The sequence below is a fragment of the Cygnus olor genome, chromosome Z (genome assembly GCF_009769625.2).
Source record: "Cygnus olor isolate bCygOlo1 chromosome Z, bCygOlo1.pri.v2, whole genome shotgun sequence".
NCBI lineage: Eukaryota > Metazoa > Chordata > Aves > Anseriformes > Anatidae > Cygnus > Cygnus olor.
The window spans coordinates 7,771,580-7,792,647 of NC_049198.1; the positions used below are offsets into that span (position 1 = coordinate 7,771,580).

A 21,068-nucleotide genomic window follows, 5' to 3' on the forward strand; every position below is an offset into this window, starting at 1 on the left:
ATTAATGCACGTATTCTAAGGAGGTTTAACCCATAACTGTCTGAATATAAGTGGTAGTGTCAGCAATAGGATTAAGAGTGATAACTTTCACAAGTGAATCACAAGATAAATAAATAAATACATTAGCTAATCACAACACTGGAAATAAAATCTTGAAAAAATCATAACTTTTATTAGCATTTTTTTCTGAGCTGCAATGTAAAATAGATAACACAAACATGTTGGATTTTTCTTTGAAGCAATAGGTAGACCGATTAGGAGCTGAAACCTGCTTATTCTCATCCTCACTTGAGTGTTCCCTAGAGTGGCCGTGACTCTCATCAGTGACTTTCTGAAATACCAGGAACACTGTTGCTTGGTCTAGACAGGCATCTGATCATGAGTTTCACTTTGAAGTTGGCCTTTTTATACTTGAAAATCAAAACCCTAATTGCTTGATGGATAAGGCCTGAAGACATGCCTATTTCTTGCAACATTGAGTCCACAGTTATTAGGCAACAAATGAAAAGCTGACTGGTCTGCTTAAACATGAGTTCTTTTGTAACTAAAAGCATCAGATATTTGCAGGCCTTATTAGATATACCTGAAGTCTTTTTAGTAGACAACTTCTTTAACCAGTAAATCTATGTTGTTATAAATCTACGTTGTTATTTTTCTGAAGGGCAGCAGGTTCATTGGCAGTTTAGATGTATAGAAAATAGACGTTGATCTATCTGTTCCCAAAAATAAAATGTTTGGGAAGGGCTAGCTCTTCCAGGGACTTGAGCAGTGGATGTTGGGCTGTCTTGGGCTCAGGTAATCAAATGCATCTCAGAAGCTTCAGGATGAAAGCTAAAAATGTTGGCAGATATGGGCAAGTAGAACCTGGCATGTGCTACGTCAAACCAGCAGTTCATTCAATCCCATATCTTGAGTGTACTAGTTAGCACAGGATGGTTCAAAGCAACTTGCAAAGAAATTTCAGGGCCCTAGGAGACATCTGTCCTTGTGTGGGTCAGAGCCAGAAACTGCTCCCTTATCCTAAGGGCTGGGGGGAAAGGTTTAAGAAATAGAAAGTTTCCCTGTTCTGGGGTGGGATGAAGGCAAGGTACCTGTAGAGTTACCTCCAAAGAAAACAGATGCACCCTCAAGGAGCTGCTATTGACAAAGTACTCTCTCCTAATGTGTAGAAGCTGAAGACCCTGCTTGCCTGATTTGGATTAGACCTGTCCTGGAATAAGTTTTTCCTCTAGGTTTTGATCAGAAGTTGTTTCATGGGCCTTAAAAATGCTTTGTGGTAAATGACTCATTGAAACTTCCTATGAGAATCTTTTAAATAGGTGTTCTCATTAAAAAATATATTGAAAAACAAGATGGAAACTGTTTTGTTGAAATGCTTATAGCAGTTACTCTGGCTTCTCTGCTGTCTGCCTGGACACTGCTAAATGTAGTTAAGCACTGCTCGGTCTGAGCAAGGACTGTTTTGGATTGTCTGTATCCATGTCTTATTTTGAAGTATCATAAATGCATTTTAAGTTAGGTAATATTCTGTAAATGCAGTTACATTCTGCATTTCTGGATTTGCACTCCATTTTTTTTAATATTGGTTCTTGGGTGTGTATGAGTATGTATTTTGTGTGGTCTATATACAGACCCCTATCAAATTACCTACAGTAGGAAAATGACAGCATCATAATAGTTAATGGGATATAACATGTCGAAAAAGAAGATTAGCATTCCACACAGCAGGGCTTTTCGGATGTTAATCTGCCTTGTGATATAATTGACAGGAAAACTAATATCTGGGAAGATTTTTATTCCTATCTTTTTCTCTAAACAGTTAGTGTTCAGCAGTGGTGCAGCAGGGGAGATGAAGAAAAAGTTCTAGCCAAGTGAATGTTCTTTACCAGCAAAGATGTTAACTTTCATCAGAAGGTAGTTAATCACTGAGAGAAACAGATGAAGAAATTGGATAAAACATTTCTAGTTCCAGAAGTCTTTATTGATTGTGTCCCCCTCAAGAAAATTCAGCTCAATCTTTTAAACCCTCAAGTGATTAAACCTTGGGCAGTCCACTGTAGACAGAGCAAATGAGAACTGCTTCAAAACCAGACATGTAGAGCTAGGATAGTTAGAGAAAGAGATTTCTTTTTCACTTTGAAATCCTAGCTGGGAGACGTAATCTGAGATGTTGATTTTGAGGCAAGAGTTTTCTTAAGTGTTACCATCCTTCTTTTGTAAAAGATCTCTGGACCTTGAAGGTAGGAACCTTTTTACTCTCAAAGGAAGAGGTCTCTTAAACACAGGCCTAGGGCTTGGAAGATGGGGGTAGGGTCTCTGGTCCCCCACAGACCTCTGGTACATCTGGGACTATGTGTCCTAAAAGTAACTAGGGTACAGAGGGAGTGAAGCATCACTGAGATGCTTGGATCTGTAACCAAGTTACTATTTGCAAGTGCCTTGTTCTCTTCTGTGAGATTGTAGCTGCTAGGTCAGAGCATTACCACTGGCATGTGGCCTGAGGTATATGCTCTTGCTCTTCTGTCTGTATACAGCACAAAGGTCTGGGTTTCTGCTTTTGAATTGCAGTTGTGTTCCTGAAGTCAGCAGTGGGCTTCTGGAGAAAAGCCCTTGGCTTCTCTGCCTTAGGCTTTTGGGAAGTCAGGTGTGTTAAATATAAAAAAAAATAATAATAATAAAAGGGGGGGTCTATAGTAGTAGATAGCATATGAACTGATTTCTTTTGTTCTTGTGTAACTGTTAACAGTGGTATCTTGATCACCAGTTCATGTGCTATGCGGGAGTCCCATGAAACTAAATGGGAAGGCTGGCTTAAAAAAAAACCTTTCTCCTATTGTCAGTGAGTATCAGTGTAACCAAATCATGTTGCTAACCAAGAAAAATGAACAAACAAGAAACCTGGTAGCATTGTGATGGGTTTAGTGTCTTGTGTCTTGGGTGGGGATTTTAGTTTTGTTTGCAGGTAACAGAAGCAGGACTGTAGCTTCAGGAGTTATCACCTGTCAGCTGAGTGACTGCAATCACAACTGTGAATCAAACACTGGCTTAGATCACTTGAGTCAGCCTTCTCAAAACCTGTCCTAACTGTTAGCGGTTATTGCTGATTTAGCCAAGGTTCTGGTCTGAGCCAAGGGCTCTTCTGAGAGAGGCTGTAGATTATGGGTCAAATCATGCACCTAATTTTATGTTGGTGTAATTGCATAGCTTTGCTGAGTTACGTACAAGCTCTCCCTTTGACTGGATTTACATCCCTGAGCTCAGAATCTGCTTTAGCTTTTGGCTTTAACCCAAGAGTCTTAAAGCACCTAACAAGCCTTTTAATTTGCCCTTGTGTAGTGGGTTTATGTGGCAAGGTTTTGGCAGCAGGGGGCCATAGGGGTGGCTTCTGTGAGAAGAATCTAGAAGCTGCCCCATGTTAGGTAAGGGCCCCACTGCTGACCAGAGCTGAGCCAGTAAGTGATGTTGTTTGCACCTCTGTGAGAGCATATTTAAGATAGGGAAAAAAAAAAAAAATGCTGCACCACACAGCAGCTGGGAGAGTGAGAGGAGTGAGGAACAGCCTTGCAGGCGCCAAAGTCAGTGAAGAAGGAGGGGGAGAGGTACTCCAGGCGCTGGAGCGGAAGTCCCTTGCAGCCTGTGATGAGGACCATGGTGAAGCAGGCTGTCCCCCTGCAGCCCATGGAGTACCACGGTGGAGCAGGGTTCCACGCTGCAGCCCGTGGAGGAGACCACGGTGGAGCAGGTGGACCTGCATCGACAGAGACTGCGGCCTGTGGAAGACCCCTGACGGAGCAGATTCCGGGCCGGACCTGTAGCCTGTGGAGAGGAGACCAAGCAGGAGCAGGTGAGCTGGCAGGAGCTGCTGCCCGTGGGGGATCCAGGTTGGAGCAGTTTGCTCCTGAGGGATGGACCCTGTGGTACGGACCCATATCTGAAGCAGTTCTTGAAGAGCTGCTGCCTGTGGGCAGCCCACTCCAGATCAGTTCAGCAACGACTGCATCCCCTGGGAGGGACCCCACAGCACAGGGGATGAGAGTGACCGAGAAGGAGTGGCAGCGAAGAAGCGCTGTAGACCGACCATAACCCCCATTCCCCTGTTCCCCTGCGCTGCTCAGGGGCAGGAGGTGGAAGAGGGTGGATGGGGGGGAAGGTGCTTTTGGTTTCTTTCCTTTGTTTCTCACTTCTCTAGCTTGTTAGTAATAGGCAATAAATCTTACTATGTCCCTATGCTGAGTCTGTTTTACCCGTCACAATAATTATTGTGCGATTTCCTCGTCCTTATCTCAACCCTTGAGCCCTTTTCATCGTATTTTCTCCCTGTTCCTTTTTGAGGAGGGGGAGTGGGAGAGTGGTTGTGGTGGAGCTCAGCTGCCCGCCCGAGTAAAACCACCACACCTCATGACGCCAAAGAGCAAACCTATGGTATGCTCAGAAAGATTAAGGGCTGTTTCCAAACCCTGTTGAAGTGTCTGAGTACGTTTCGGTAGATCTAGGCTGGACTTGTAAGGACTTGTTTGGATATGGAGCAAACACCTGGAAGTGGTCATGTCTATACCCTAGCACTCAGACAGTGCTTCTGGATCTAGATACGTGGAGAAGCTTTCAGGCATGCTTTGTGTGAGGTTATGGAGTCGTTTTGGTGACATTTCATGACCCTATAACACATCAGGCAGAGAAAGGGTCATAAGTCACCAAGTGCCTGGTTCTTTGGTCTAAACAATGCATCAGGATACCTGTGGCTGTATGCCAGAATGAAGCAAGAAAGGGGGAAAGCCCTTAATTTTGGTTATTAATAGATCCCCAGTATGCATCATTTTCATCTTCCACCATATGTAACAAGGGTTGAGGTACAGATAATGCATGCAGTTGAGGTAGCTGGGAGGTTGGAGGTGGCAGGTGGAAGCTGGTGGTGTGAGTATGAGACCTCGAGGTTAAAAATCTGCACCTGAGAAAGCTGTGCTGGAGTCTTGCACCAGAGGATAGCCTCTCCAGAGGTTTGTTCCTCGTGTGCTAGGTGAAAAGAACTTCTTGTCATTAACGGTAGTCCTTAGGGTAACTAGTCTTAAATATCTAAACCTAGGTTAAGTGAATGGTGCTTCTTAGCTGGTCAGAGGTGTTTGTCTGGTTTAAAGCATCAGAGGGCCAACTAACTCACTGAAGTGATGAGTACTGAGATATCAAGTGCAAAGACTGCTTTTGTTCGTCCCAGGACGAGCTGAGTGCTGGTGGGATGAAACAATTCTTGGTTTCCAGACTTCAGCTGTTGAACTCAGAATGTGTCCCCTGGCTGCTTTGCCTCCCAGGCTTGTGCAGGATCTTCAGGCTTACTGTGGGGTTGAAGTTGCTGTGTGATCATTATCCATCTGTATTCCATGCAGTTATTATTTATGTTATTGAATTCCCTGGAGGTAAAATTAAACTAGAGCTTGTGGTTTTTTTTTTCATTTCAAGCTCCTGTTTTTGTTTCTCCCTTCTCTTTAACAACCCTGTTTCCCAGGAGACCACACAATATGTCCTCATGTTTCCAAGAGACTGCAGTTCAATAGGTTGGGAGTTAATTGCCAGCTGGGAGTTTCCAGATGTTTGTACACTAGCCCAAAGAGCTGTCCACTGGTAGCAAATGAACAGCTGGAAAGACATCCAAACAAAGCATCTTTCAGCTGATTGACATATGTCTGGAAAACTTGGCATGGTTGAGAGAAATGGAATTGAAATTAGGAACAGCTAGGAGCAAGTCCTTCATTATCAATAATTAGTCAATTAGACTTTTTGTTCAGATTCAGATATAATTCTAAAGCACTGCACTTACTCAGTCATTATCACCCATGCAAGCAGATGATGGACATAATGCAGTCTTCACCCTATCTTTCCTTAAAAGATGTGTTCAGGAATATTGATTACACTGGGCTGTTCCACAGGGCTGGCTGGTGCAAAGGATTTGTTACAGAATATGAAACCTTTCACTCTGAAACCAGATTCACATCCAGCCCAAACAGCTGATGGCAAGTGAGCTGTTAAGTACAGTTACTTAAGTTTTCTATCTTTTTTTTTTTTTGGTGAAATAAGTGGTTCTCTGCACAATCAAAACATTCTATGGGGAAAATTGATTGCTCTGAAATTGTTTTCCTATCTGGGAAAAAAAAACAAAACACCTTCAGCAGTTTGACTTCTCTTCATGAAACCCGATATAGTTGCTTCATATGGTATTATTTCAAGACTCAGCTGTTTAGGGGGTTGTATTCTGTGGTGTTAACCTGAGCGCTTAGTGCTCTGTTCTTTAACCAATATCCTCCAGGAAGGAGGACTCCTTTGGAGGGGTTGCCTGGGTGTGCAGTGAAAGGGGCACCTTAGGAAAAATAACGTGTGAAGGAGGTGCTGAAAGTGTAACGGCATTATATGTCACATATCAAGGACTTATCAAGTATTTGGATGTTTGGTCGGGTGGAGAGGCAAGAGATCTTTGTCTTAATACATAAGGAACTGATACATGAAATCGGTCATTCCATCCTGCAAGAGTTATTTATTGCAAGCCTAGTGTTAATGTTTTTGAAAAATACTGCTTTCTGACTGTTCTATCCCTATAGAGCAATCCTGTGTGTTAAAGCAATACAAAAAGCATGAACTGGCCTTCCCAAGCTCAGATTTGAGGCCTATCATAGATTAAGCTGTACTTTCCTCCAGCTGGCCATTGCTGGGATGAGATTTCTCACTGTCTCTAAGCAATCAAAACTTGAAACTGTAGTTTTTTCCTAAATAAATGACTTTGCCTAACAAGATTGGGATAGTGTAATTCATGCGCATAATATATTTAAGGAATGAGGTTTAAAAAATAAAATAACTTTACAAAACATTTTTGCCTCAGAAGTCTTTTGTCTGACCATACGAAAGCCTCTTACTGGATTTTTTCTTTTCAATTTCAAAGTCCTTCTGTCCCACGCACATGGTTCAGGAAATCAGTTCTGTCTGGAAGTTCGGTACTTCTGCTGCTTGCACAAACATCATTGCAGAGGACTTGATGGAAGCTGCTCCCTGATGAGAACTTGGCCCCATGCATACCTCCTGGGAAACTTGGAAGGAAGCCTTGCCCCTTCAGAGTGAAGCAGCCTTCCGTCTATTTGATCTGAATTGCAGTCATGAGGTGGTAAAAGTTGCTGGACGTTGTTACCCTGAACTGTTGTCACAGCCATCACAATAAGGAGAAAAATATAGCTATCATTATGGGAGCTTTACACTGCATAGTTTATCTCTATAACAGTGCACTATGAAGTGCCTAATTAGACTGTATCAGCTGCTCCATGTCTGCTACTAAAGGGAGACTTTCTTATTGTGTCTAGTCAACAGAGAGCTCTCAGCCTGTGATTTAGCACTGAAATTAAATTTAAGCATAGTTTCCCATTTGATTATCCAGCTATGGGTGACTTAAGGATCCTTTTCAATCCATTACCTCCACTAGCTGTAAACTTTCTCTACCACAGTTTCTTCCCTTTCTGTAGCAGATGCAGACTGAAAGCTCATCTGTTTGAAGTTGGAGTGGAATGAACCCAAATAATTCCAATTAGAGGATGCAAACTTGCTGTCATTTAGTCTCCTTCCTTGACTGTCACTTTCTGCTTCTGGGAGTCTCAGTTGAAACGCAACAAATGTGATTGTCTTGAACACACTGAGAAGAACAAGACCTTTAGAAAGTAATGTAGGGCAAAAAATATTTTTTTCTTCTGTGCCAAAGCAGAACAAGTAACTGGTTTGTTGCTTCATTTTGAGGGGAGTTGGGTGACTGTCCCAAGATGACCTTCAAGGAAATTATACCTACTCCTTACTCTCTTGTGCGTACTAATCTATTAAAAGCAATGTAAAGCAAACAAGTGTATTGTTCTTCAGTAACAGTGTTTAAGGAACCAACCTGAATAAAATGGTGTCTGTTGCATGGACAAAAGTCTCAGTGGTGGTCAGAGTGGGAAAGAGTTGAATCTACTGTTTGCTGACCTGTCACATGGTTTTCATATGAGTGTGGAGAAGGTGAGTGGGTCAAGATCAGACTATGGGAGATGTTTGTTTCCTTTGGCAGTCTAGCTGTTCTTGTTTTCCTCTTGGAAGATGCTCACGGTTTGATGAACTTGCTGCCTGAACCTTGAGAGATACAATGTCTCCCCTTCAAGGAGCTGGCGAGGTTGCAGGCACTCTGTAGTAACTTCAGAGAAAATGCCCTCTGCATAACAAACATTTCTTTGCTGCAGGAGCTGGCAGGTTTTCAGTATACTGCAGTAGGAATGAATGATCTGATCACATGAGACATGTATAACTGATATAAGATTGCAATGTTGACCAGTTATACAAGGAGAGGTGAATGGAGGTGGGGAGAGAAGGCTAGGTAGGGTTTATTGCTCTGCCCTCCTATGGCAGCGCTTTAGCCCTTGTAGATGATAAAACAGCTTTCTGGAAGAAATGGACATATGATCCATTGGGGTATCTCTGAAGTTCTGCTGGTCTGTAAAGCACCATGGGTGTTTTGGTTTGAGGCTTTGCTGGGACTGGCTTCCAGCCATTCACACAAAGGCAGTGAGCCCTTGCAGCAGCATGTGCAGGGTGGTGACTTTCTGGCATGAATGCAAACAGGGAGAATACTTGTGGATGCGAGTCAGACTGAGCAATAGGCATAGTCATCTGCAGCTGGAAGTCCCAAATCCTTTTATGCCCTTTACTCAGAGTGCTTGGCACAGAAGAATGCTTGGTACAAAAGAAAGGTATGAGACCTTCAGCATGGTATGACAGTAAAGGGCTTGTTCCCAGTGCTGTTGCTAGAATAGAATCTCATGTTCTACCTTGACACAATGCATTGGGTTCTCTTGAGTTCCCAAATCTCGTGCAGTCCTCCATATTTGATACTTAAGTGTGTATTCAGACAGAAAAGAACACTCATATCTATTCTGTTGCCTGCTTTTCACAGAGGCTAAGAGGAAGTTCTTCATTAGTAGGTCAGCAGTAAAGAGTCTGGTAAAGAGGTTTTATGGTTGACTTACTGGGAATGGAATAATGGGAAAGTGGTTTGTTCTACATCCCACTTTTAAACAGATCCTCTCTGAAGCACTTCTCTTACCAAGTGTTTTTCTTTTATTTACAGGCTGTGCCTTCCTAACATACTGCGAAAGGGAGTCTGCTCTAAAGGCCCAGAGTGCACTGCATGAACAGAAGACACTGCCGGGGGTGAGTCCAGCTTGATTTCTTTTCTAAAAATCTAAAATGGATTATATATGGAGTTCCCATCTTGGGTTTGGAAGCATAATGGCTTCAGTTGCTTGAATGATTCACTATCTGTGTTGTGCTAATAAAATCAGAATACCACAAACCCACACAAATAGCTTGCATGCAGAAAAAAAAGAAAAGCCTTTTGCTCCTATCAGGAGCTAGGAAAAGGGTAATTAACTGGTTATGGGCTGGATTCTACCAGCTTTACCCAGGTGAGGAAAGGTTTTATGCTTATGACTGCTACGGTGAAGTGCTCACTGGGTTCTATGTCTTACTATTTTCCTTCTATGAAGCAAGGTGTGGTACTGAGAAATCAAGAAACAGATCACATTATTGAGTTATCATGGAATGAAAACATATTCCCGATGACAAAGTGGTTTGACTCAGTTACTTTAGTATTCAAGCAGCTGTAGCAGATTGGAAAGGCGGTGAGACAAGGAGAAAAGAGGGAGAAGAGATGAACACAAGATAATGAGGAAAATTATTCACATGAGCAAGATCTAAGGTTCAGACAACACAAGCAGAGCTAAAAATAGAATCTACATTACGTGGCGAAGACCTGCTGGGATGGGTTTCCAGTTTAGCAGTAACCAAAAGGAGGGAGGGAGATACTATTTAGATTCAGCTGGGGTGCATGGATTAGAAACAGCTGAGTGCTGCACTCCTGCATTCTGCAAACCAGAATAAGGCTGTCTTCTGAAATCAGTGAAATCACACTGAAATCAGTGATCAAGTAATTAAGAGTGGGATCCTAAGGGTCCCAGGTTGCATCTAAATTGAGAGGGAATTGATCCAAAAGTCTCTTGTCTTTACTTGGTGTTGAATGACTGAGTCCTGTTAACCCATAACCTACCTATCTCAAAACCTGAGATACACCAGTTGCTCTGTTTCTGAAGAAAGTGTTGATTCTGCTCTGCTTGTTTCCATCATCCTGGGTCTATTTACCTATCTCTTTGCCACCTTGCCAGTACAGAGATGCCCACGCGTTTGCTCATCTACATCTATCTTTGCTTTAAAGGCCATACCTTATGTAAATATATACATACTTCATTCCCTAAAAATACGTTTCTGTCAGCTGACAACTCCCTCAGAATTATTTTTTTCCAGAAACCTGTTAGCTGCAGATTGAAAGTAACTTGGATCTTTTGGGGTGTTTAGTTTTTTCCTTTTTTTTTTGTTTTGTTTTGTTTTGTTTCTAACAAGTGATGTTTCATTCACGGGAGAGAGAATTAAGATCTGGCTGTGCAGAAAGTTATATGTGTCTTGAACAGGGATGTTCCAGGTATTTTACCTGAAATTTTCTGAAATGACCTTGAAGTCAGAATGTGTTTATCAAAACCAGAGTTATCTTTGTGATGAATAGGGTGTTGTGTATTTAAAAGATTGTGAGTGGTATTCCAATTGTCTTCACCGAGACTGTTTCCCTCATTAGCAGCCAGACCACTCATTTGTTCATGGAGCTTATATCTTTTTATGAGGTTAGTTTCATCTTGAGGTTGATGGAAATATCTCCAAGAAAACAGTGAGACTGAGCCCTTACGTTTAATGAAAAAAAAAAGTATATTCAGGACTTTTTAGGAAGACTTCTTTACGTGTCTACATTTCTGAATCCTGCCTTGCAGTTAAGGGATTCTAATTCACAGAACTCTTAAAATCAAAACTGTTTTGTACAGTGGCAAAATTCAGCCACTTGAATTGAGATCAAGTCTTTCTTCCCACGTTATTGTCTGATTCTAATCTACGGGTGAAAATTTTGCTTTTTAGTTGGTCATTTCTACCATTTACAGCCTGTACTGGCCACACTGATTTCAGCAGCCTTTTTTGTTTTTATCCTTTGAGGTTTTTATGCATCTGCATCTGATTAAATTGGGAACAGTGAATCCTCTAAAATAGCGACCTGTTTTTTGAGAGTTCTGAGCACTGACTCCCCCCATCCCTTTCACTTCTAGTTTTGGTCGTCTCAGGATTAAACCTTACTTTTCACCAGCAAACTCTCTGCTTGCAGTCTTCTGCCAAGTTTCTGAACTCATCTTCTGAATGATGTCACTGTAGTTTATTTAAGGAAACTAGCCTTGTCTCTTGATTAAACTGTTATGCCTGGATACTGTTTTATGGTTCCTGTGTGAGTAGCAGAGAATTATTTATGACTTACCTGACTGCGCTTGATAACATGCACCAACAATATCAAGAATAGTTCATCATAAAATAAAAAGCACTTGTAAGGTCAAGGGTCTAAGTCCTCATTCACATGAGTTCACAGATGACACATATACAACACCTTCTCTTGACCCTCTGGAGTCTGTGACACAAACAGCACTACTGAGAAAGTATCAAAAATAATTAACAAGGCTGGTATAGGAAGAAAAATTGTACTACATTGAGCCATTGAATTAAGACGCTTCTTTCCCCTCCATCAGTATTTGTCTTCTCTTGCAACATTGCTGTTTGTGTTCTTGTGTTCTGAAACAGAGTTCGTCGTTTTAATAATATGCACATGAATGCTAATGCATGGAAATGGTGAGGCATCGGGAGTTTGTGTCCAGATTCAGACACCTTGCCTCTTAGCTATGTATCACTGTTTTTAGTGGAGTGGCTACATGCACATATTTTACAGTAATTACTTTCTGGATGTGCTTTGCAAGATGACAGAAATATGTTTCACATATTTCCATGTTATATGTGGGACATAAAGTCATCTTGTGGAATAATCAAAAGACTTCCAAGCACGTATGTGTTGATTAATAAAGTCTTTATGGCACTTTGTTTTTGGGCAGCAAGGAATCATGATAGATATTTTAAAGCAACTAGAATGGAATGTAAAGCATAAAATTATTAGTTGAATCCTCTTCCTCAAAATGAATTAGTCTCTTTTGGGTAGTTTAAAACTCTTGCCTATAATTGAAGGTTAACATAGGAGGGTGTGTATGTATGTGTAAAGAGCACTTCTGCGAGCATCAGACAATCCAAATTAAAGCGTTTACTTGTGATTGTTTATTTTACATATAATAGGGGAACTGGATGATGAAGTATATTAGTTCTTTAATAATTTATAGAAATGCTTTGATGTTGCAGTAATTACATTAAAGGTCACATATCAAAGGTAATTTGGCTGAGCAGCTGTGATGGTTTCTCAGAAGCAATCAATATTGCTGTCCGTGGTGCTGATTTCACCAAGGGGACTGCCAGATTAAAGGGGGCTTATTACCAGCCAGACAGGCACGAGGGAAATCAAGAACAGATTGGAGAGATGCACAATTCTCTTTCCCCACCTATAATTAACACTGTTCACCATAATCTGTGCTAATCCTTCATAGTGGGAAACCACGTGTTTTTTTTTTTTCTTTTTTTTTTCCAACATCATAAAAAGCAAATTAGGCAAGGAAGAGTAATTTGGGGGAGAGGGAAGGAGCCAGTAGAGAAAGTAAAAATTGATCCACCCCTGGGATTTCTGATGCTGAGATATCTCTCCATGATAAAATTCAGCATCAAAAACACAGCCCATGGTGTTGGGAAAAACATGGGCTGGGGGTGGGGGGAGTGATCTAGACAATAATAGTGCAGGGGATGGAAGAATTATCTGCCTGTAGATTTGGTATAATATTATCTATTTGCCCCACAAAGCTCCACAGGAAATGAAATCAGGGAAATAAAATTATGTTTTAAGTGTAGTCATTTTGATTACAAATTATAGTGAAGGTAACTTTTTCTCCCCCTTTTTTTTTCTTTCTGAAGCGAATGGCAGAGGATAATGCTGAGAAATGTAATTATGCTATCAAGATCTACTTTTATTTATAGCACAAATAAACTGAGCTCATGTATGATAAGCACAGCGGCATTTTTTTTCTCTGGTTCTTTGTGGCTCTTTCAGGCACTGAGAATGAATAGTCCATGTATACTTGGTTGGAGGCACTGTCTCTTTGCATAATGTTAAAATCTTCCTGGAAGAATTATGAAGAATAATTATGAAATTAAGTAGATAAGAAATTGTTAACCTCAGCGACCCAAAGGGTTTATTCAGGTTGGGAAGTAGGCTGGGTTTTTGTAGTGTATCTATTTCTCCTGAAGTGGAGAGTGGTACTACTGGTATACTAAATTTCTCAGTCAAAACATCATTAGTTTTCTTCTGAATGGTTCTTGTATTCTGTCTGTTCTGCCATCCAGAAAAAAAAATGTTCTGCTTTGCTCATCATTCTCTTAAAAATACACACCCTTAACATTAGAAGACAGGTGAGCTCATGACACTCTTATTAAACACAGATTTAAAATAACTTGGAAATTGAACACAAACTTCAAAATATTTTTTGGGTCAATATGTTGTTGGTATTGGCTTGGTATTTGCTTAAATTGTTATATATGTGTGGAAAGACCTCAAGAATGGGGGGCGGGTCTTGCAAATCTAGCTCTTGAATCCTTTTAATGAGGCTTAAAATGAGATGTAAGCGTCATGTGGACTTCATAAGTCCTGCACATATAGCAGGAATTTCACTGGTTGAGTAGAATTTGCTATAATTTTAGTCTGTCTTTTTTAATGTTTCAAAGCTTTTTCCAAAAGCTTGTTAGAAAACCATTAAGCCACATATCACTCTGCACACTGTTATACCGTTATGCCAAAAATGGTATTATATTCCTGCACCTTCCTATTTCAAAAGTTTTCTCTACCAATGTAAATTGCAATTTGGTCAGCAGTGGCAGGCTGGATGGGTTCCATTGATTAAAGTAGCCTGCTGAACACACAGCCTGCTCACCATGCCCTTTAGATTTTGATAGAAAACACATTTAATTGTTCCCCTGGGAGAAACATGTCTATTTTCTGAAGTTAAAAATGAAGATGAAAAGGAATAAAAACAGATTTGAGGTAAGAGACTTGTGAAAAACAGTCCTGTAGAAATACTTCAGTACTCTAAAATCTGTGGGTGTCAATGTCATAGTTAAAAGGATTTTTTTCCTCATTTCCCCCTTCTGACTGACCAGGCAATGGAAGGATTTTTGGATCTTGTTCTGGGGAGGGGAGGGGGCAAGAGATAGAGGAAACCATATGCACTTGCCATTTGCTAAAAACTCCTCTAGTTTGACAGTGCTGTTCTGTTCACCAGATGAGATGAAACACCTGGGTCCTATCTGCTTGGTAAACATTAAAGTTCCATTTCACTACTTAAAGATTGGCTTCTGTATCCCAACACAGCAGCCTCTAGAACACAAAGCAAACTCTCTGCTGACCCCTCCAAAGAGCATTGGAGGAAAAGGATGCAGAGCAAGACCTGTAGCAGAACCAGGGGACTGGATGCGTGCTGGTGTCTCAGCTGAGAATGGTGTATTCATCACACTCGTGGTGGCTGACAAAGCTTAGCCTGAGATAACTGAGAAGTCTGGTTCCCATTTTGGGTTATTTGAAATTTGGTGGCACTTGAAGTACGGTGTACAAAAAATTAAAAGTAGTATTGTCTTTCTATTTTGATACCTTCTGTCTCTCAAAGGATAATTTCCAAGTTATTCAACAAAAGCTTTTGCTGGACCTTCATTTACTTTGTGTTATTCAATGACAACTTTTTTCTCTGACATGTCTGCCATAGGAGGATCAATCTAATTTTATGTACAACTGTAAAGATGAATGATAAGTAGAAAGGATTCAGGCAAGTACAAGCTGAATAAATTATAAAGGGCAAATGATGACAGGACTGGGGGTCCCAAGAGGCAGTGATATGATAACAGAAACTAAAGACAAATTTATGATGGATGTAGTTAGCATGTACTGAGGCTGTTAATTCTTCAGGGTAGTTTTACAACTTCTTGTGATTGGAGCAATCAAAGTATTTCATTTTAAAGAGATGCTGTATATTTTCACTTGTCTGTTCTGCATTTTTGTATGTATGGCCTCATTTATATGCATAGCAGTAAACTCCCATAGGCTAGTCAAGCTTACCTTCCATCAAAGGGCTCCTATTCTCCAAACCATAATGCCACTGTTTATGCATAAATAAATAGATAATGTGTAACGATTTGAGGGCAAACCTGGATCTCAGTTTAAAAAAAAAATGTTTCCATTTTCATAGCACAGAGCAATCAAAACAGTTCAGATCCTGCAAGCAGCTGAGCAACTTCAGCTGCCTTCAAAGCCAAGCCTAGGGATTGAGTTAGCTCTCAGATCCCTGATGAAAAATTATATCTAACAAGTTTCAGGTAGGTCAAATTTTGGGCTTAGGCTACTTTAAGAGCAGCTGATGCAGCATCATAAAGTTAGAAGCAAATCTGATCTCAGTGCAGTTCTTGATTGCATTTCATTCATACTCTTATTTCTATCTCTTGTTCCTTATTATTAAGGGTATTTGCATGAAAATGATCTTTTTTTTCCTTCCTCTGAAGGGTTGTCTCTTGTCTGTGAGTAATGCTTACTCTGGCCTACATTTGTGAATGCCATGGGTTTGATTCTGACTTCATTTACACAAGCGTAAATCAGCAGTGATCTGATTGAGGTCAAGGGATTTATATGGCGTAGGAAAAAGCAGAGTCAGCTATATTTGTCACTGCTGAAATGACATCATCGTGAACCAGTACCGTAGCTCTAAATGGGGAAACAAATTTCTACCAAGAATCTTTGCATTTGAATATCTGATTTCTCAAATCACTGAGCATCCCTGACACCTGCTGGGCCATTTAGTTGCTCTCATGGGTTTTTACTAGAGAGAGGTCCCAGCTCCAAACTGTAGGAGTTAGATCATCGGTGTCGTGGTGTTTCAGTGGTGTTAGCCGTTAATTACTAATGAACCCTAAATAGTAGGGTTTCCAGTACTGTCGTGCTGATTAAGGAGATAGTGGATACACCCAGGAATAACTTCCAAGCACTAGACCTTCGCTTCTACTTACATGTTCTCAGTCAGAGAGAGGGGAAGAGAAAAACAGGTGCTGTTAAAGACACAATTAAATTTTTGTCTGTACAGTCACAGGAATGGCAGTGTGAGATACTGCATAATACTGCAGTAAAGCATTTCAGTGAAGGTACTGCAGAGTTGCATGCTTTGGACTGTCACTGGTGGCTGTCTGCCTACACTATAGGTTTACTAGTGGTAGCTGTACTACCCATAGTTTACTTTGTAAGCTGTCTGCTCTGTGCTTCTTTATGCAATGTGTATGTGTCTTCAAACCCTTTGGATACTCAGTGAAACAAGCATAATTCTCTTCAAAAATTAAGCAGCAAAACAAAAGGAGGTTAAAGACCATAAATAGGAGTGATGGATCAAGTTTGCATTGTCTGTCACCAAAATTATCATTGAAACAAAAATGTTCTACTCTGGTTTAATTCATCTTCTCTCTATAATAGGAATGAGAACACTACAGCACAGACTTGAATGCTGTGGAGCAGCTACACTCCCTGACTAATTTCTGGGGCAGTTACACGATAAGGATTTGGATCTTGGTTGAAATACTTGTTGTTAGAGCTACCCATGGTAGCTAGGTTAGGAACATCTAGGCATGTAGTAGTACCTCTAGGCATGTAGTATGTACTTCAGGTTATTTTGGAGACGCTTCAAGCCTTAATACAAACACAGCCAGTAGCTGCAGAAAGCTGCATATCCTGTGTTAAATAATCCAAGTGCATCGTTAAGCTTAAAACTGTGCTTAATGTTTAGAAGACCTCTTAAAAAGAGTTAGCTGAGCTGCAGTCCTTCTGGGAGTGGCAGAGGCTGCCCCATTTCTCTGCGTGTGGCTGGCTTTTGATGGGACTTGACATAACATAACCCACTTAGCTTCTGTGCTTCCCTCATGCTGGGCTCTGCCTCCAGTGAGGAGCGTGGCCGTGGGGCTGTGTGATGGCCTCGGCAGCTATCTGAGGGGACTTGGTCCTGAGCAGCTGCGGAGAGAGCCATGCAGTGGCACTGCATGTATGAGTTGCTGCACTTGGCAGGTTCCCAGCAATGTCAAATCTTTCTGATGAGTTTCTGTAAGTACAAGGACAAAATTAAGCCTAACCTATTCTTTCAAATAAGAAATGTGCATTTCCCATTTTTCTCTTTAATGGAAACTTCTTATATCTTGTTTCCTATGCTTTTCTCTCCTCTTTCTACCATGTCAACCCTTAAAAAAAAAAGTCTCATTAAAATACAACTCCTTTAAAAAACATACACCTTCAAATTCCTTTGAGTTCCGTACTAAATTTTGACCTTGAGATGCGCACACTTCCAACTCTAAGTGAACTCTGGTGCTCAAATGCACTTATTCCCTTCTTTTCCCTGTAGGTATGGGAAGTTACGATCCTCAGAGCCTCTGCTGCATATTTTCTTTGGCATGTTGAGGGAAAAAAATGTTTTGATCACTGTCTTTGTAGGCAGATTTTGGCAGAGCAAGTCTTGTCCAGCTATAACTAATATCCATTCTAAGCTCAGGTTGTTTCTTTAAAAAGATGGAGTGAATTTGTTGTTCTCCTGTTGTGTGAATGGCTCAGTCATTTCTTTGCTACTATAGGGACTTTACGTGGTAAATATGTAACTTATAAGAAATGTTGGCATGAGCTTCTGATTTGGTTTACAGCTTTGATCAATGGAATAGCACTTTGTATCCAGGGTGGCAAAATTGGAATCGTATTTTCTGGGCCTTTTTATTTATGACTGGCTTACAATCAGCCCCACTGTCAAGATCTTCCTTGATAAACATGTGAGAGGTTGCATGTCTTCTGTGCTACTTAGCAGTGTCCTTTCTCAATAAAGTCACTCTAGTACCTCGTGTCTGGCCAAACAGCATTGTCTCCTTCTCCATCCCATCTTGCTCTGCATGTTTGTCCTTGCTGTCTCTTATCTCCTTTAGATTTGCTGGAAACATTACCCTGTGTTCACATAGTGCCTGCCTTGTGAAATGAGTTGAGATTAGAGCCTCTAAGGCAGAACACACTGCTTCCCAACTACTTTTGCCTGGGAGATCATGTAGTTTTTCCTGAAAAGGGGAGACACTTAAGCTACTGATCCTTTTCTCATTTTGTGATGCTGCATGTATATAGATCTGGCTTGTAAATTTGATGTTTTTTGAAATAGAGGCTCAGTATATATATGCTTGTCAGCGTAGGCTCACATTGCACAAGAGAAGAAAAAACAGTCAGAGAGTGGTTTGCTTCTGTTTTTCCTTAGAACAACTGGGGATCAAGTTTTTCTGTGCCTGAACCTGTACAGGGGAGGGGAGGTGGTGGTGGGGAAGCCTTGCAGGCTATCTATTTTGGTTATAGCAACCTGCAATGGCATCTTCATTGCTTGATGTTGCTGTATTTTCACCTGGGAGGGGAGAAGCAGAGATGCTCCAGGAGAAGCTGGGTACAGCATGTCACTGGCATCCAGGAGTCAGGCAGCTGCTGAGGGAAGCCTGGGGAAACGTGTTTGTGGACTCAGTATGGTTTTTACAAGCTGTATTGCAGGCTGTACAAACGTGAATGAGTGAAACAGATGTGACACCCTTCAAAGAGAGTGTCTCAGGTGCCAGTGGAGGTCCCAAATTTATCTATATTGCTGTGTTTCTCTTTTATTTTTATTCTATTAAGCCTCAAACCTTTTCCATCAGCACTCCGAGCTCAAGATGCCATAGCACAGTGGTAATGCCTCTAAAGTGAGCCTGTCCAAACTAATTTCATTGTCCTTGTTGAGTGAAGTGCAACAATTAAGAAGACAGCACAAACGGGTCCAGATAAATCGGGTATTTACAATTATTTCAGTTTGGATAATCTAATGTGATGTTCATTGTGCAGCTAAGAAATGTGCTTCTCAGTGAGGGGAGCTCCTATTCTGTTCTCTCTCTTGCTGGGTGTAAATTCAGAGTAGCTCCGTGGACTCTTGTGGAATTTAAGCTACTTTACATCGGTGCAGCTCAAATGAGGGTCCGATCCTCTTTCTTTAGGTGCCCTGTAAAGCTGCCTGCCTTCAGCTGTGCTTGTATTTTAGAGATATAGCCAGGGGAGTTGGAAGGTCATTTTTTTCTTTCCTGGGCCACGGCTGTGTTGTTGAACTCCTTTACTTTGGGGAATCCAGCTTTCTTTGAGTGCTTCTTTGCTCTAGCACAGTCACTCTGACTGACAACTCAAGTTACTCTCCAGATCTGGCATTGCTGCTGACTTTCTGGATGGCATTGCAATCACATTTCCTCATTACCAATGCCTTGCTTTCTTGGTATTAGCACTGTGGGGCTGTATTCTGGCTTTCCACCAATTCTGGCTGAAAACTCCTAGCAATCGCAGTTGAAAGTCAGGGTATTTATACCACAGCAGGCAGATCCCTGCTACTTTCTACTCCATTATTTTGCAGGTTGTGTTGATTCTCCTTTCCTTCTCGTGGTCCATCCATTCCCTGCTCCTGCCCTCCCCCCCAACCAACATGCTGTGTTGCTGGGCAATCTTCACCAACTTAATCACATTTGGGCCCGGTGTTTTTCCTGCAGACCCTGGAGTGTGCAGTGCTTAGGCCTTGGTTATTAGTTTACACAATAAATGAAGCCCATTAGAAGAGGATAATCAGGGCTCGGAGAAGGCCGCCTCACTCGTTATCTGAGGAGGGTATGTTAAGCCTCTGTAGTTATTAATCATACTTTCCCATGCAGATAGCTGAAGATTAAGAGTCACATTTATCCTCTTTGCTCTTTTTTTATTTTTTTATTTTTTTGTGCTGATGTGCAAATGCTCTTTATTATCACCGTTATGATAGTTCACAGCCCATCCAGTCAGCCAGGACTGCTCCTGAGATGTTGCTTGAAGTCTTACACCTGTCCATGGTGGCTTGGTGATACAGAACAGAGCCACTGGAGGTCTCTCCATTTATATGCCGGAAAACATCCTTGAGAGTCCTAGAAAGTCTCTGCTAGCTGTTATTGAATTGCATTATCTTGTGCAGAGGCCAAGAGAGTTCTGAACAGAAGCTGACACTATTACAAGCACCAAGTTTAACAGCAGCCCACTTGATGTCACTTGCTTTGCCTTTTAATACCAGCTCTAACCTTGAACTTGGACTAAGAGGACGTGCAACCTTGTAGCTTTTTGAAACCTAGCCTAAACACCCTTTTAATCAAAGAGAGTGACCCTTTTTCCCTTTCTTCATTTAAAGCACTTAAATCAACAAGGATAAAATCAGCTTTGTACCAGGTGGACCTGAGCGTTTATATATATATATATATATATATATTTAAAGTATTTATTTCATCAGAGAATTGTCTTAGTTCAACTTTCTTTCCCTAGAAATAGCTCTCTCCTCTTCCCCCCCCCCCCCCCCCCCCCCCCCCCCTCCTGGCAGCTACAAAATAAAGTCTTCATCAAAAGCCAGGTGCTTGCGGAAGGTGGTTGGATTCTCCCTAGAAAGACTTTAGTTGTGGAACATTTACTTCAGTGCAATTGTTTAAATCAACAGTTAACAACTAACTTGAGCATGACGACTGGACAACCATCCAACGGCAGATCACATCAGGGTATAACTATTTGCATGCCCATTCCTTTTATGTCCTCTGTCAGCCTTAAAGAAGCTGCATTCCAGTTTTCTTCTTGTTGCACTTAATACCGCTTTTCTTTAAGCTGGTTTAGCTTGTGAAGTAGGTGCCCAGGTCACTGAGATACAGAAATTCTACAGCAGTTACTCCATAGTATCCATCATGCAAACTTAATCATCAGTTTATCCACTTGATAAAACCTGGATTCACTCCATCCAACCTGGAGTGTGAGTCACCAAACATCAGTCTGTCCATCCTAAAATTACTTTTCCACTGTGTGAGGAAAGTCACACGTCCAGAATGAACGGTTCATACCATTTCTTTTACTGAAGGAAATTCCTAACTTTCTTCTCCTGAAGAAGCCTTAAGGGCAGGTGTGTCTG

General features: G+C 41.2%; 1 protein-coding gene across 16 annotated transcripts in view; it reads left to right on the forward strand.

Moving 5' to 3' along the window:
* CELF4 (CUGBP Elav-like family member 4) overlaps positions 1-21,068 on the forward strand; it is a 696,179-nt gene that overhangs the window by 82,854 nt on the left and 592,257 nt on the right. For 15 of the 16 annotated variants that reach the window (XR_005815347.1, XM_040541436.1, XM_040541437.1 and 12 more), the window contains exon 2: positions 9,119-9,201. Coding sequence is in view for 14 of the 16 variants with exons in the window: in XM_040541436.1 (XP_040397370.1) it covers positions 9,119-9,201 (83 nt within the window). In the remaining 2 variants the exon portion in view is untranslated. Of the gene's footprint in view, positions 1-672; positions 681-1,833; positions 1,836-2,534; positions 2,542-9,118; positions 9,202-21,068 lie in introns of those variants that run through there. The other variant, XM_040541450.1, reaches the window with a different exon arrangement.